The following is a 16582-nucleotide window of genomic DNA, read 5'->3' on the forward strand; positions in this document are numbered from 1 at the left end:
TTCTGTTTATAGCTATTTGTTATTTTATTGGTCATATATTACATATATCACTAAACAGACAATGGATTGTATCTAATGAAGTTGCTCTGTTTACCCAAGGACTTCCACTTGGACAACTTGCCCTTTCTCTACTACCCCTGCATGCCTCCACTTCAAACCTGTTCCGGGAGGGTCTGGAGCAAATTGGGAGAGGGGAAGAAAGAGGGGAGGGTGAACTATGTTGCCAAAGCAGAAATCCTTGCACAAACCATACAACTTCATTGAATCCAACCTATTTATGTAAGAAGCCACAACAAAAGTTTGCCCTTTTTTACCTTTTCTTGAAAGGCGGTTATTTTTTCTGTTAATGCAGTAATAACTGCTTTCTGTTCTGCACACTCTTCTCCATAAGCACTGCACTTCTTCTGGACATCTTCTAGCTAGTTTCAGGGAGGGAAACATTATTCACTGTTTTCAATTGTGACAATTCAATTCAATTGTGACAAAAGGACAATATTGTCCATTATATAAGTATACTGACATTTATTTAGTTCAGGGTACAACCTATGGAAATTTACTTAACTAATTTACTTAACTTTACCAGTGTTTATAATATGCTCCAATTGTTGGTTCACACATAGGGGGATTGTAGGGATTTCCAAAATGCCTGGGGAGGGAGCAATTAAATGTTCAAAGAACTACTGAATATTTACCAAAGATGGCAAATTGCTTGACCCAGAACACAATACAGTGGTACCTCGGGTTACATACGCTTCGGGTTACATACGCTTCAGGTTACAGACTCCGCTAACCCAGAAATAGTACCTCGGGTTAAGAACTTTGCTTCAGGATGAGAACAGAAATTGTGCTCTGGCGGCACGGCGGCAGCGGGAGGCCCCATTAGCTAAAGTGGTGCTTCAGGTTAAGAACAGTTCCAGGTTAAGAGCGGACCTCCAGAACGAATTAAGTACTTAACCCAAGGTACCACTGTACAACTTGACTGACTCAGAACTGTAAACAACTCACCTTTTGTTCCCTCTGCAAAAGCTTTTCACTTAGTTCTTTGTTTAGAAGGTCTCTCTCATGAATTGACTTTCTCATGTCTTCTGCCTGTTCTAGCTTTTCATTTGTACTTGAAAGCTTTTGCTCCTTTTCCCCAAGCAAAGTTTCAAGCAAGCCATTTCTTTCACTTAATCTGCCAATAAAAGAAATGATCAAATATATTATGATAAACATTCTCAAATATATGTGGACATCAACTGTACTATGGGAAACATTTAAAGACATAGCTCCCTGTCTATATCCAAAAGCAAGATCAACTATTCCATCAATTGCAAGAAAAAAAAACTAAGAATGAAAATAATCTTTATGAAAGGGTTTCCCCCCTTCAATTATCTGCAGCAGGTAAAAGTTTAAAAACATTTGACAACATATACACCAACATTTGGATCTGAATAACATATGGGGTATAGGGTAGGGAGGCTGGGGAGGGACTATAAATGTTCTATTTTACCCTTTCAGTTGCTCATTCAAACTGGAAACAAGAACTTGGTGTTTTTCTGCATCACGTGCTTGCTGGTTGCGCAGCTGTGTAAGCTGGGACTGTAAACGGTCATTTTCATTCTGTAAGAAAATCATTTACACAGCTGGTATTTGCACTGACTATAAAACAGGGTTATCTTTGAACTACGTGAGTTAGATTCTACCATTATAGCTCATTTACTACCAGCAAAATGTCATCAGAAATCTTTGTTCCCAGTAGAAGCAGTGAGATTCCGTTTCAAATGACTCATTTCTGGTGATCTTATCCTGTGACAACCAACATGGAAAGAGACATCCTATAATATTGACTTCAAATAAAAGCACACCATGCAAACATGCAATGTGTGGGAGGAGCTTACTTTTAACAGATGTTGCTAAAAAAAGGCATGTTTTTAAGAAGCTCCAGTGATGCCTAACAGAATTTTAATTTTAGCATAACTGATCCACACAGAATTAACTGAATTATATTTGTTTTTCTTTGCACTTGTCCAAAAATCAACCAGTGTGTGAAGTAGCAAGATGTAAAATAAATTCTGGAATGTAATCCACAGGGAATGAAGCAAGCTCCACTGACACAGTCAATTTATTATGGCATCTAAATATGTTAGTCTACCCAGCTTCACAAAACTAACATACAAGATTAAACTGCAAAAACACACCATCCAAAACCAGAAGAAGCTCAGAAAAATCCAAAATTGTCATTAAATGCTGGGTAGGTTAGACACAAAATATCACTTCTATGTAAAATAAACTATCACTTGGGAATGGGCAGGACACACCTGTACAGCCCTCAATAGCTGCCCTTCTTCCTCTACACCAAATGCCACCTGTATTGAAATGCTCTGTTACAATGCAATATACATTGACATTCTGCTGCATGAGAAAAATATTTTGAGTGACTCCTCATTTCACACATGCATTTTAGTATGTTAAGGAAGCTATTAGTCGAACCTTTAGACGAACATATTAATATTTAAAATTGCACACTGTTTGTATAAAACTTAGAAAACTATGTTCATTGTATATTTTTCTTGTCTTTCATGAACTTATGACTTTCATGGGTCTGTTTTGGGGCTACAGTGTATTGTCAACAACACTGCACATTCTCCATTCATTTACACACACACCTGGGTAATTTATTCCCGCTGTAATAGTACCTGGCTCTCACCCGAAGCATCTTGTTGGGTGAGATGGAGCTAATGCACAAATATCCTGGCCACAAACACATACAGGAATGGGGCGGAACAGGTGGCAGAGACGTTGGCATGGGGGCACATGAGTGAAGCTAATCTAGTGCACCTGCTGGTGCATTTGCACCACCCAGGAAACAACAGTAACCCATCTTCCAAGAAGCTAGAGCAACTGCTCTGCGCTACCCATTATGCTGCTTGTGCATTTTCTTCAACCAACAACACACAGTCCTTCTTTTCCAAGGACTTTGTACTGGCAGTTTAACTCATTAGCTATCAGAACATCTTTGAGCATTCCATGACTTCACAGTAGTTCAGCCAATGAATGGGGAAGGCTTATTTTAATAAAGTGAAGTCATTGCACTTGCAAACATTAGCTAGGGAGCAATAGAAAAGAGTATCAGCCAATTGATTAGATGTAACTGATCAAAAGTACTCTTTATTCCTGCTGTCACTCGTGGATCCAGGAATGGAACGAGAAGCAGTAGCAAACTCTAGTCTGCAAATCTGCTTTTTCAGATGGGGAGAGTATGGTCCTTTTTACTGCAAGTAAACCCACCTTCCTAGGTCACAAGTGGCCCCTGATGCAATCTGTCTTGTTCGGCTTCAACTTCAATTTGTTGGCCTTCATCAAATCCTTTCTGCACTCCAACACTAATTAAGGATTTGCCCTACTGCACCTGGACATAATATCTAATGGTGGGCAGAACAGAACTAGGTGTCCTCAGCTTGTTGGAGACACTGCACACCAATCGCTTTGGATGGTCTCTCTCTTAGTGAGTTCATGTACACTTTAATCAGTTACTGGTGATGTAGTAAAACACCACAATGTAGTTTCCACAAAGTCATGTAGCAGTCACCAATAGAACTTCTTTGACTGCCTGCTTAGGAGTAATGGTAACAGGAATAAAGGGGTGAAAGTTAAACTGTATAGATTCTATTCTCATATAACACATATGTAGATTATATGTTTTACCCTTTTAAATAAAATTTGATTTAAAATATGAAACAGCTGGTGACTTAGAAGCAATGTCGAGAAGCTTCTCAAGACAGTTTTGAGAGCAAAACTGGATGTCAAACAGCAACCATATGCATTTTATCTATGTCTGCCCAATTCACATCTGAAGTGGCAGAGGAGAAGAGTATATTTGTTACATAAAATGGTGTGTTGGAGGAACAACTGGCTAATGCTTACCCCTGCTTTATCTTTCTGCACTGTGTTCCTTTACACAGTTTTGTTGCAGTTCAATTAACTTTCAAGGCTGGCTAGCAGAAAACAACTTAAAGAAACAAAGCGCAATGAGGTAGGGTAGAAATGATCACCTCTCCTCTGCACTCCTTTTCATGTAATGAGTAATCCCCTATCTCACGGATTTAAGAGGCAGAAATCCAGGCATCATTATTTAAATTGCATTTCGGTAAACAAAATGGATATAGATTTAAGCATTACTTAGATTGAATAAAGTATGAGAAAATAAGGTAAAATAAAGGTTTTGCTTTTATAAAGTTAAAATATTGCTATTGCATATCTCCCTCTTTTCTTAAAAAACACACACCCTATAATAGTAGCAAGCATCTAAATGCCCTTCCTCACATTATTTCCCATTCTAGCATGTACCTGTAGAGCTTCCAGTCTGCTCTGGAGCTGCAATCTATCTTCCAAGTCCCGGCAACGTTCTTCCAAGAAGAGAATTTGTTCTTGCAACTGATTTCTTTCCAATTCTAATTCTTCCACGACAGTCCGCAAACCTTTTTAATGTGAAACAAACGTTTTATTTGAACTGCCACCAATTTAAAGACATTTTACTTAACTCATAGTATGATATAATCCATTAGTTGCTTAATTAAAGCTTTTTAAATGTTCATATTAACAATAATTCTGAAGAACTACAGTGGACCCTCTAGTTATGTATAGCTCTGGATACGTAACTTTCGGGTTACGAACGTGGCAAACCCGGAAGTGTATACTTCTGGGTTTCGGCGCGCGTGCATGCGCAGAAACGCTTTGCGTGCCGCACGCGTGTGCATAAGCGGTGCCTCTGCCTATGGACTTTTCGGGTTGCTGACTGACCCCTGGAACGAATTTAATTCATATCCGGAGGGTCCACTGTATTTTGTTTTTATACAACAACCACATGGGTTGCATCAGGTACATCTCTAGAAACTGAAGAATGCCTCTTTCTAAGGTTGCATCTGCTATTAACTTTTTGAAATAAATTTATTTTGTTAAAAACAGAAAACAGAAATCTACTGTCTGATATTCCCCTGATATTTTAATTCAATTGACAAAACATTGCAGCTCTAATTTTACTGTCCAATATTATACATTTCATGCAGAATTCTCATGCAGAATTCTTCTGGGAATCAATCCATTCTATTTTAAGCTTCACTAACTTAAATGACTATGCCTTCAAGCTTAAGATGCAAATAGGAGCTCAGTTTAGTAAAATTCTTCCCAATGATTAAACAAGTAAAACCTGATTAATCAAATGAAGCCCAAACCATTAAGTATCTCACTGGTTTGGGGTTGTTTTTTTTTAGAAACTGGGGGGAGCTTCTTAGTACAGTGGTACCTTGGGATGTGAACGGGATCCGTTCCAGAGCCCCGTTTGCATCCTGAATGGAATGTAAGACGTGACGATGCGTCTGCGCGTGTTGCGTTTTGCCGCTTCTGCGCATGCGCGTGACGTCATTTTGAGCGAATGCGCATGTGCGAGCAGTGAAACCTAGAAGTAACATGCTCCGTTACGTCTGGATTGCCGCGGAGCACAACCCGAAAGCGTTCAACCCGAGGTATGACTATATAAACTATTAGCTTTTAGTTTAATCAAGCTCTTGAAAATAGTTTTCTGTGTATTTAATTTAAAAAGCAAATACTTTGTTCTGTCCTTTATTTCATTTCAAGAGGCACAGATTATCTACCCATTTCAGAATTTGTAAGGTCAGTAGTACACTGGAGAGGAATGTCCTGTGAAATTTTCTTATTTTTAATGTAACTCATAACTTTAGTAGATCTTGGCAGAACAACCCTACTTTCTGAAGTTTGCTTCATTATTAGCATCTAAAATGTACAGGTTGTTCAACGTAACTATCACTTGAGATACAAATAGAGCTATCTTAAGAACTGGAACAGGGGTCAGCAAACTATGGTCCGCAGGCTGAATCCAGCCCAATTGCCCTCAGGATCCGGCCCGTGGACAGTCCGTGGATCGTGTGGATTCTATTCATTAATTTTTTTAAATTTTTTTTCCCCTGCGCCATTTTTTGGGGGGTACCATTTCCCCCACACACATACCTTCCTCCCTCCTCCTGGCTTCTCCCTGCCCTTCTCCCCGCCCTGCATAGAGGAGGAAGGGGGCTGGGCTGAGCTGGCTGAGCGCCATTTTGGACAGTGCCTCTCCGGAACCAGCCGGCAGCATCATAGGTAGGCAGGGGGAGGGGAGGGGCTGGGGGAGAGGGGGGAGAGAGAAGCCCCTTCCGCCACATGCGCGCACGCACACGCGCACAGTCCAGCCAGCCACAAGGTCTGGGGGATGGTGAACCGGCCCCCTCCCAAAAAAGTTTGCTGACCTCTGAACTGGAACATGAAACAGAATTGGAAAAGAAAGACTACAAGTGGACTACATGACTAGAAGCATTTTCACAAGAACAAAAGAACTAGAACTTAAAAAATAATAATCTTACCATTAATGACAATAATCTTTATTCACAAGTGACAGTCCAAGATATAAAACCACGATTTGAGTTCTAGTTTTGAACCAAAACTAGACAGTTCATCCAGCACGCACATGCTTCAAAATGAAACAAAAAAGCAAGCCCAAAAAAAATTCAACTTAGATACAAACACAACACAACATGGTTTGTTAGTTGAATTTGAGAAACAAAAATGGGACAAAACAGATGCTGTGCATGCTTTAATAAACTGTCTAGTGGTTGTCACACCTGCATTAGGGGAAGTGTACTCTGGCCACCAACCTCCCATGTTCTCTCCTTCAGCTGAATCTGTACTATCCATGGTGACATTCAGCTCTTCATAGCAATGTTTTCCATTGAAGCCATAGTCGTCCTACATGCGGGGGCGAGGGTGAGAAAGAAAATTGTGAAATTAACAACCAGTCAAATGTACATTGTAACATCCATGGCCAACACCACACTAAGGAGAGTTTCAATAATAGATTAAAGAAGGCAATGTTTCAATAGTACCAGTACCAAAGTCACCATATCAATTTTCAATCTCCCATTCCACATATTAAGGAATTACATATGCGTGGAGCACAATAGGAAAAGTCTTTCTACTGATTACACTATCAAATAAATATGCATACAAAAATGCAAACCACCTTACCTGGAGTTTCCTGCTCGACTGGGCAGTCATCCTTCCCTCCGGCTGCATTCTTCCAATCCCTTGACCTGAGGCCAGTTCCTCCTCCAACTCCTGCTGCCCTGAGACTATGGCTGGATCAGAGCAGCCAGGAAAGAACCAGTCATCCTCAATCAGTTTTGTGCCACAAGAAAGCAATCATACATCAGACAAACATACTGTACACATTCGCAAAAGGGGATCAGTGATACAGACAGAGGCTTATGAAGGATTGGCAGGAATAGACACACTCCATATCATCATTCACCTTGTGATTTCCCTCTCTACACAGCACATGGGGACAATTTGAATGCTATTCTTTTTAATAGAAGCCATAGAGGATAAAAAATCTCAAAGGCAATTTCCCCACCCAAAGAAAAATAATTTGGGCAGCCACTTATATAACCAAATTAGGACTACAGGTTTTCAGTGTTCAGATATAGCTGATATGTGATAAAATGCATCACCTATGCATATATTATTCAGCTATGCTTTCACTTTATGAAAATGAAGCAAGCCTTGCTTATACATTAATATTAAAGAAAGCTCTCGTTCCAGGTAATATGAGGAAGTCACAAGTCTGCATCATACACTGCAAACTGGCATCAAGCCATATCAATTAATTTGTCAATAGCACACAATAATTTCAGACAGTAATTTCAATAGCTAAAATTAATGCAATCTATTGTGAAAGATTATTTTTATTTTATTTTATTTTAAGGACATTCCCATCTGTTTTGCGTGATCAACGCAGTACATGTATGTGATAGATGTTTCATATAAAGCAGACAAAAGTCAGCATAAAGGAATGAAGGCAAAAGTTGGCTCCATACTTTATCCATTGCTAAAACAAGAACTCAGTTGCAACTAATCATCTATAGCAAATTAGTATTTTTATTAAAGATTAACACCTGAATAAATTAACACCTGAAAAATTTGGTACAAACTGTGCCCCAGTCTAGATTTCATAAACTGTACAGGAATCTGTATAAGAATAAAGCAATTTGGTCTACTTTCCATATGTTGATCATAGGCTAATCGAGTCTTTTTAGATGTGCAGCATGTTTTTAGTTATATGGAGGTACACTCATCAGGGGCATGGGCTGGTTGTTGTTCTCTATTTGTTGTGTAGTATGAGAAATGTCCCATGGCCCAGAATTAAATTAGGTTCCTGAGAAACTGCAACACAGTCTCTATCACAATTTGTCAGTTAAAACTCCACATTTATTTTCTCAGGCATTTCAAGAAATTTTCTAGAAAATAATGGCTGGTACTAAAGGAATGCCAATAAACTTGGCTCCAAATATTAAATATTTTCAATTTCTAGACTCCAGGAGTAGTCAGTGAGGAGGGTCAGAGTTGTGCCCCTAGCCTCCTAACAGCACAGTCACTGCCACATACTAGGAGGCAGAGTAGCAAGGCGGCAAGGAGGCTGGTACTGTGTGGCTGCACTGGCTGGAGGACAGGATTGGCTCTACTGATGCACCTGAGCATCACTCCCCAATCACCTCAGCCCTTCTCCTCTAGGTAAGCGACAGCAACTCCACTGGCTGAAAGTTTGTGCATTAACTACGGCCGTCCTCACCAACCACTGCTGCTAGAATCTGTCTACCTTTCTCTTGTGCACACAGGAAGTCCCATGTGTGCAAATTAACTTTAATGGCACTGTCAGGCTCATTTTTCACAATCAGCAGTTTCATTCATTCTTATGTAGTTTATGTTTGACTTGCTAGTGCTGAAATTTCTGTATTCCTTGAATGTATGCTCTGCCCCCATTACTGAAGGGAATATTTAGGAAATTAACATATGTTTATCTAGGTTTCTCACAGCTCAAGATGGCTCACACAGAAGCATAAAAAAGCAAGAATTGAAATAGCCAGGAAGCTTTCACACTTGAGCTTGACTCTAAAGAAACCCAGAACTCTGCTCATGCAACAGGGTTTCCCCAACCCATTCCTCCTCAATAAAGCACCTCTGTACTCCTCCTTAAAGACACTCATTAGAGTTGGGAAATGGTGCAGTCCACAGCATGAAGTAGTGGAAGCAGAAAGGCCAATCTCACACAGGTAGATGTGCTCTCTGTTTGAACTAGGCAGTTTGGAGGAGTCATGGAAATTCTGCGAGTGCCTCAGAGCACCCAGGTAGCTATGGAATGGCCTGATACAATGTGTGACACAAACGTGATACAACCCGGAGTTGAACACTGTATAGCTTCCACTGCTGATTACAGCAGGTAGAGCTATAACAGGGCTGTTTACTTTCGATGTTTGATACTAATATGCTTTCCAACTTAGACACAATATGAACTTTCCAATACAACTATATACATTTTAGTTATGTGTCAATAAACATTAGTTATAATGAGGTTTCAGCACCTGCAAGTCAAAACACCAACCCACAAGGACCAATGAAAGAATCTCATTACAAATTGCTCATAACAATTTGGAAATATTTGTTACTATTAGTCAAGCTCTACAGCTTAGGGGGGGAAACCTGATTTTTTTCAGATTTTTTTTCAAGTTATGACATCAGACTTAGGGCTACAAACAGATGAAGCAGGAAATACTTTCATGGGATTGTGTTCTAATGCCTTGAGAGCAGTGACATTTGCACCTATGTAAGTCCTGTTCATGATGCTTTGCAGTCGCCCATACTAGTAACATCATTACTGTTGCATTTACTATTTGAATATTCTTTTGAAAGATTTAGTGTAGTATCTATTCATATTTCTGGCCCCCCAAAAATGTTAATTAAAAACCGCTACAGGCATACTTTTTAATACTGAAAGTATGACTTATTATAAATTGTGCAATTGGTCTGGTAAATATGGAGTCAGCTATTAGTACAACAAAGAATGAAGATGATTTTGTTAACATAAATGAAGAAATAAGCATTGCAAAGGAGAAGAAAATAGAGTTTTAAATGGCATTTGTTACTTATCTTAATAAAAAGGGGGGAAAACACATGCCACCACAAACAACTGTTATACCACACTATTGAAGATTTCCCACGAAAGACTGTTTACAGAGGAAAATCAGCAACAGTACACCATAAGCTGTTGTGGCTGCAGAATCCTGCATGCACAAAACTGATGGGAAACTATGTTCTCAGTGGCTGACCAAATCGCAGTGTAGGTTAGGAGTGGAGGGGGAAGGGACACCAAGTGCTCATCGGGTTTAACCGCAAAGAGGGGGAGGGAAACAAAACAGAAACATCATGCTTAACCCAGGGGGGAAATGCAAAATTAAATACTGATCAGACACACAAAGAGATCAACATTTGACCATATTAATGCATAAGGGCTTAAACATAACAAAATATTTGAGCCCCCAAGCTCCCTTAATTTGGTATTGCATTTGTATAAGTTTGGGGCTCTCGGCTCCAAATAATAGGCACGAAAGGAAAAATACACAACTAATAGCTAATTTAACTAATGCCCAAGGTAAGGCATTCAGAAATACGACAATCATGAGTCTTTGTACAGCGTTCCTATGAATGCTAAGATTTGCCCTTGCATAGATTGCTCCTGTTAGTTTAATATTGAAGACACTTGACGGGAATGGTGATGTTACTTGTTGCTCAAAGTGACAAGTGTCACTTTGATTAGGTCCTTTTACATCATTTATACATCTGTCTAGTTAACAGAAACATGTGATAAGAAACTCTAGGACTTGTGAATTTTGTTGGGCAACTCTCTGCTCCATTATCAAGAGTTGTCCAGTGCCCACAGATAAAGAATTATGTGCAATTGTGGAAATTCAAAGGATATTCCCCCTTTATAGTTCCAAAACCAGATTAAATCCTACAGCCTGATCATGACACTAGATGACAGTAGCCCTGTTGCAGTGCTCCTTTTCCAGAATCTCCAAAGGACACACAATGGACTTATTCAGAGCAAAGCTGTCATAAAGAGATTGCCAAAAGAACCCTTTATAGTTGGATCCAAAGGTTGAAGTTATTCTGAACTTCCTGCACTCTTGCAAGAATTTAGTCTAATTTCACTACTTTTTGATGGAACTGCAAGCAGACTGAATAACTTTGCCCCATTTACGACATTTCAGACATTTTATTTATTTGTATTTATTTTATGGCTTATTTATATACCACCTTTTAGCCCAAAGCCCCACAAATCAGTGAACAGAATAGTAATAATAAAAAGTAAAATTACAATAAAATTACAATAAAAATTTAGCTGCAGTAGTAGGCAATTCTGGAGCTAAATCTGTAACTCTTAGGATCAGGCTAGTTCAATAAACTGGACAACAACAGAAGTAGTCAGATACTACTAAATGTCCAGCTGTAAAATTCTCACTGCAACAGTGATCCATAGAAGACAGATATAAATTTTGGGTGACACTGTCAATTTGCTTTCAATATTTCCAACCTAACAAAATGACCTAATGTCAAATCAAAATCACCTTCTCTCTCCTCTTCAATCTGTGACATTCTTAGAGCCATAGCAGATTTCTCCTCTCTGATTTGATTGTGTGCATCTTCAGACTCAGTTACAATTTCTTGCCATTCCAAAAGCTGACTCTGCAGCTCATCCACACTATCAGATTCACTAGCCTGCAGCAAGTGAAGACAGGATATGGAAATAATACAACCAATTCAAGAAATATGAGGAGCTGAATAACCTGACCATCAGAAACTCCATATAAATCAAGTTTTCTTTCACACAAACCTAACAGATCAACAAAATACAATTCTATGGTTCTGTAAGTGTAAGTAAATATCCAGTTTAGGGGGGAAATAAAAACTGAAATTTTAATATTGCATTGGGAAGGTGGGCTCCATGCCCTTTGATGGGGGCCTATTTTTGTTCAGTGGGAGCAATAGTATAGGGGTGGGAGAATGAAGGCTAATTGAGACCATCCTTGGAATCAGGCCTGACCAGCACAGAAAAGTGGAAAGACTGGCCCATTCACAGGCTATAAAATGGGTTGAAATAAAAAACAGCAACAGGCTTTCTTTTGATGCAATAGGCAAACAAACCAATATGGTTAACATAACAATACAGAAACCTATGCTAACGATTCACCAGATTTTTGGTACACCATTTTTTAATAGTTTTCCAGTTCTCTACATTACTGTACTTCACTATTTCTACTAATAGCAATTCAACTAAATTCAGTACACCCCAACAGTAGCAGACCTGCGAAGCTGCCCTCTTCGTAACTTGTTCAAGGTCTGCTTGCAATTTTTGCTGCTGTTGTTCATAGACTTCCAGCTTATTCAGCAATTCTTCTGTAAAGACAATTATTATTAGAGACAATTATTTACCGGGGAAAATATTTCGATGAAAAAAATAATATTCAAGCTACAATCACAGAAATACTTAGTGTAAGAATGATTTCTACAGACAAAGCAGTGTAGTATTGAAAAATATGTCCAAATAATTTCTCTGTATCCTAGTAAATAATCTCAGTGCGGTCAGTGGTTGCTTTCCCTGATCCAGTGGGCCCCAGCTGGACTGCCAATCTTTTGCTGAGTAATCACAAACTGTTTTTTAACCTCCGAGCCTCCACTGCATGTGTGGCTGGCTATCTTGCTGAAGTTTCTCTGGATCAGGACCTCTCAGGTGTCTTTACATTTTTAAAAAAAGAAAATGAATAGACTGCAATTATAAATCAATATTTACTTGGATGAAAGTCTCACTTAAATAAGTGATGTTTACATGCATGAAAACATGGTTTTGATCACACAACATATAAATACCAAAGAAGAAGTAAAATTGAGCCAGGAAGCCCAACTGGTTATATCTCACACAATAAACCTGCATACCAGGCTGACAATGGTTCAAAATCCAGTTCCATATATCTTGTGGATCTTTATTTGCTTACTTGTAATGTGAATTATTGTTTGCAATTTAGTAAGTGGAGGGGGGGACTGAAGCTCTAAACACTATATTCTGACATTATCTTAAGAGACACCTGTTCAACATTATCAGAAAGACAGAAATTTTGTCACTTCTTACCATTCTGAGCTTTAAGTTCAGAAAAAGCTTGTAGTGCAGACTGCAGCTCTTCCTTTTCCTGTTCCAATTCTGAAATCCGGTCATGCAAGGCAGTTACACTCTTATTTGTTGATGTAGCCTATCCCAAAAAATGTTGGTTTCTTTGTTAATTTTTTCCCAATACATAGGTATGTTTAAACAAAACCTTAAATTGAACCTCAGACTCTTCTAATAACATCTCTGCCACATCTGTATCAATCCAAAGTATCAATTTTTCTACAAACACAGTGATAAAATTAGTTTGTAGCCAAATGACCCAATAATGCACTAACTGTTCAACTAATAACCTATTTTTGTATACTTAAGGAGAAATGTATTTATTTTTCTCGACACTTTGGCACATTTGTTTTGAAGTTTTACATACATTATTACGCTCATCTTCAAGCTTTGTAATTCTGGATTTGTATAAAGCTTTCATCTTGAGGAACTTAGCTTCAGATTTGCTGGCCTCTTCTGATTTTAGTTTCACTTGAGCTTAAACAAACAAAAACCTCAGTTACTATTCAGAGTTATTGCAAAACTATCACTATAAAAATGTGGTACTGGTTTAGCAAGGATTATATAGGTTTAGCTAGGATTATTTAAGTATCAACAATATGAGTTTTAAAAAAGAAATTAATAAACCATATTCAAATGTGACATTTCAGAATTACTAAGAGTTGCTTTACACTGACCAGGTTTGCACAGCCCAGTAAGATGAACTATGGCTTTGCAAAACAGCATGAACATGTGGGTTTGTTCCTGGCTACAGCTCATGGTTAGTAAGTAGAGAGTTTAATCATGAGCCCCAGTTCAGATGACACACTAAGCCAAACCTTGTCTTAGCACAGCACAGCGCAGAAGTAAAAAGCACCAAGGAGGAGCAAAGTGGCTGTGAGCTCCCATCCAGGAAACATATTTCTGCTGTCTTGCTAGGCAGTAGTTTGACTTACCATGTTGTACATATCACTGTGATAGATTAGATACATTGCAGTACAAAGAAGCAAGCCTCAGGGCTGCATTCTTCCCCCATCCACTGGTCTATGAAAGAGGCTACACAGGATGAGCGTGCGATCAGAAGACTTAGTATGAATTCAATGCATTGAGGAAGTAATTGTAAGAGCTATTGTAGTTTACCTTCTAGGTTTGCCAATGTTTGTTTCATTGCAACATCTAAATTACTTTTGTCACCGGAACTTAATTGTTCCAATTGCTTCTGAAGCTGCATCAGGGCTTGGTCTTTCTCCTGCAGCTCTGTTTCATGCTTCTCTCGGATCTCCTGCATGTCAGCATCATATTTCTCTCTGACTTTTCGCAGTTCAGTCTCATGTTTCTCCATCATGTCTCTTAGCTGGGCTCGCATTATATGCTTTTCAGCATCTAGCTTGGACTGGAGGTTGTTTTTCTCTAACTGAAGGTGATTCAGGTATTCATTAATTTCCTGGATTAAAAAACAATAATATTTTAAACAGAAACACAATACCCTTTTTATAATTTGGGAAATGCATTTATTGTGCATACATGCACACTTTTGTGTGTATCTCAAATATGTCTAATACTACATCTGCCATAAAAGTACCCAGATCCTATTTTCTGAAGTAGGAGCAGCATTTAGAGATGCCACCACACTTCATTTTAGCAGGCATTCAGACCCTAATTCCAGCTGCTGACTGATGTGGAATCCTTTCTTGAATGGAAGGCCCTGGTCCCTCTGCAGCATGCTCCAGTCCACAAATAACTAGATACTCCCAGTGCAGGAAGCCCCACGGCCACAGGCCCCATGCTTCTAATTTGGAGAGGAGATACCACCTTCCATTCACTTAATCAGAGGCCTGAGATAATGCACAAACTCTGCAAATGCCTGGAATGGATTGTGGATTTCACCACAGATTGTACAACCTGCCCTGAAGTTTCCTTGAAGAGAGGATCAGATTGAATCTGCTGTCTGCAAAAATGTTCTGGAAGAAACAGCAAGCAACTCACATGAGACTAAGCTGCTCTTCCAAGCATTATATCAGATATATAATTACTTGACTATTTGCTTAGGGGTTTTTTCCTTTATTTTCAGAATTATCTCAACACTCAAGCAGGAACCATATCTAATGTGAAATAATAAAAATGTATAACCACTGCATTTTTCTTTGGCAAAGGTGATTTTTAAATTATGTGTTGTCTCTTCCTTATGATTTTTTCTTGTTTATAACATTTATTTATTTATTTTCAACTTCTATGTTGTTTATCACCCAACAGGTCTCCCAAGTATAATCAATACTACTGCTGCTGCTGCTGCTGCTGCTGCTGCTACTGCTACTACTACAGATACCCATGAATATAGTCAAATGCATGCAAATACTATATTTTCTATTAGCCTAAATAAGGTTGGCAACCAAATTGCTTATAACTTTTCAATCCTTGTCCCCTGTTCCTTACTTTTAGCTGCTGGTCTTTTCCATCCAGTTCTTTTTGCAACATGAATATCACCTGTGTCCTTCCTTGCATAACCTCTTCTTTTTCATGTAGCTTCTGTTTCAAGGCTTTCAGTAGCTGTCGCGGATGAAAGGATTTTATTTTATGGAATGGAAGAAAAGAGAGTTTCTCAAGAAATGTCTACTGGCATCCCTGCCAACTCTATCCACTTAATAAAACTAAATTTCACTTTTGTAGGATGTATGAAGTTATAGGAGTCGTCTATTTCAGAAGTATTAACTATAAATACCAACATTTCTTGAGGGTATCAAAGGCGGAGAAACTCAATCCCTAAAACTATGAAAAGGTATCTCTACATTTCCCACCAAGTCCTCTACATTTCTCCCTACACCACTATCAAATTTGTTTCCTTTGCTACAACTCTGTTTATAGGACAACAAGTAACAACAGTGGAGTTTCAAACAAACTAAACAAGTTATTGGTACCTACAGTGAGGGCTTAGTGACTGCAGAAGAAATATCAGAGAATGTCCCAAGACAGAACCCATAACTCAAAACTGAAGGCTGGTTAGAAAGGACGGGAAAAGAAAACAGAAGGTGAAAGGAGGAATATTGGACTGGTTTTGTTTGCCTAAATAAGAGAAATAGGGTGTGTTCTTGTGCTCTGCTCTCTGGAGAGAGAAATGACTCCATAGCTGTTGATTTAACTGAGAGGTTATGCACATCCATGAGTGTACTGACTATAGGTACAAAACGACACATAGATTATAGGCTGTTGATTAAAGTACCCTTTCACCTACCTGTTCTAGATCAGCACTAGCATCTGATTTGGCAGCCAGCTTAAAGAGTTCCTGCTCATGTTTCTGGGCCACTCCCATGAGCTCTTTTTCCTTTTCCAAGATCATATTCTGAAACACGTGGATCTTAAAAGCAGAACAAAAAAGTTTCTATAAAACTGATCTACAGTGGTACCTTGGTTCCTGAACTCAATCCGTTCTGGAAGTCCGTTGGACTTCCAAAACATTCGCAAACCAAGGCTTCTGATTGGCCGATTGGCCCAGGAAACAATGCTGGCAGCTGAAATGGACAT

The 16582-nt window shown here is 38.9% G+C and overlaps 1 protein-coding gene across 5 annotated transcripts in view; it reads right to left on the minus strand.

Annotated features, from left to right (window-relative positions):
- LOC310756606 (uncharacterized protein) overlaps nucleotides 1-16582 on the minus strand; it is a 43195-nt gene that overhangs the window by 15568 nt on the left and 11045 nt on the right. For 2 of the 5 annotated variants that reach the window (XM_083600947.1, XM_083600945.1), the window contains exons 8-20: nucleotides 16293-16415; nucleotides 15497-15610; nucleotides 14204-14507; nucleotides 13452-13561; nucleotides 13049-13166; nucleotides 12227-12318; nucleotides 11490-11640; nucleotides 7057-7166; nucleotides 6687-6777; nucleotides 4330-4460; nucleotides 1493-1602; nucleotides 1006-1174; nucleotides 315-419 (exon numbers count right to left, since the gene is read on the minus strand). In XM_083600947.1, the coding sequence (XP_083457073.1) occupies nucleotides 315-419; nucleotides 1006-1174; nucleotides 1493-1602; nucleotides 4330-4460; nucleotides 6687-6777; nucleotides 7057-7166; nucleotides 11490-11640; nucleotides 12227-12318; nucleotides 13049-13166; nucleotides 13452-13561; nucleotides 14204-14507; nucleotides 15497-15610; nucleotides 16293-16415 (1728 nt within the window). Of the gene's footprint in view, nucleotides 1-314; nucleotides 420-1005; nucleotides 1175-1492; nucleotides 1603-4329; nucleotides 4461-6653; nucleotides 6778-7056; nucleotides 7212-11489; nucleotides 11641-12226; nucleotides 12319-13048; nucleotides 13167-13451; nucleotides 13562-14203; nucleotides 14508-15496; nucleotides 15611-16292; nucleotides 16416-16582 lie in introns of all 5 variants that reach the window. The other 3 variants (XM_083600946.1, XM_083600944.1, XM_083600943.1) reach the window with 2 other exon arrangements.

Source organism: Podarcis filfolensis (genome assembly GCF_964270895.1).
Source record: "Podarcis filfolensis genome assembly, chromosome: 1".
In the NCBI taxonomy this organism is placed as follows: Eukaryota; Metazoa; Chordata; class Lepidosauria; order Squamata; family Lacertidae; genus Podarcis; species Podarcis filfolensis.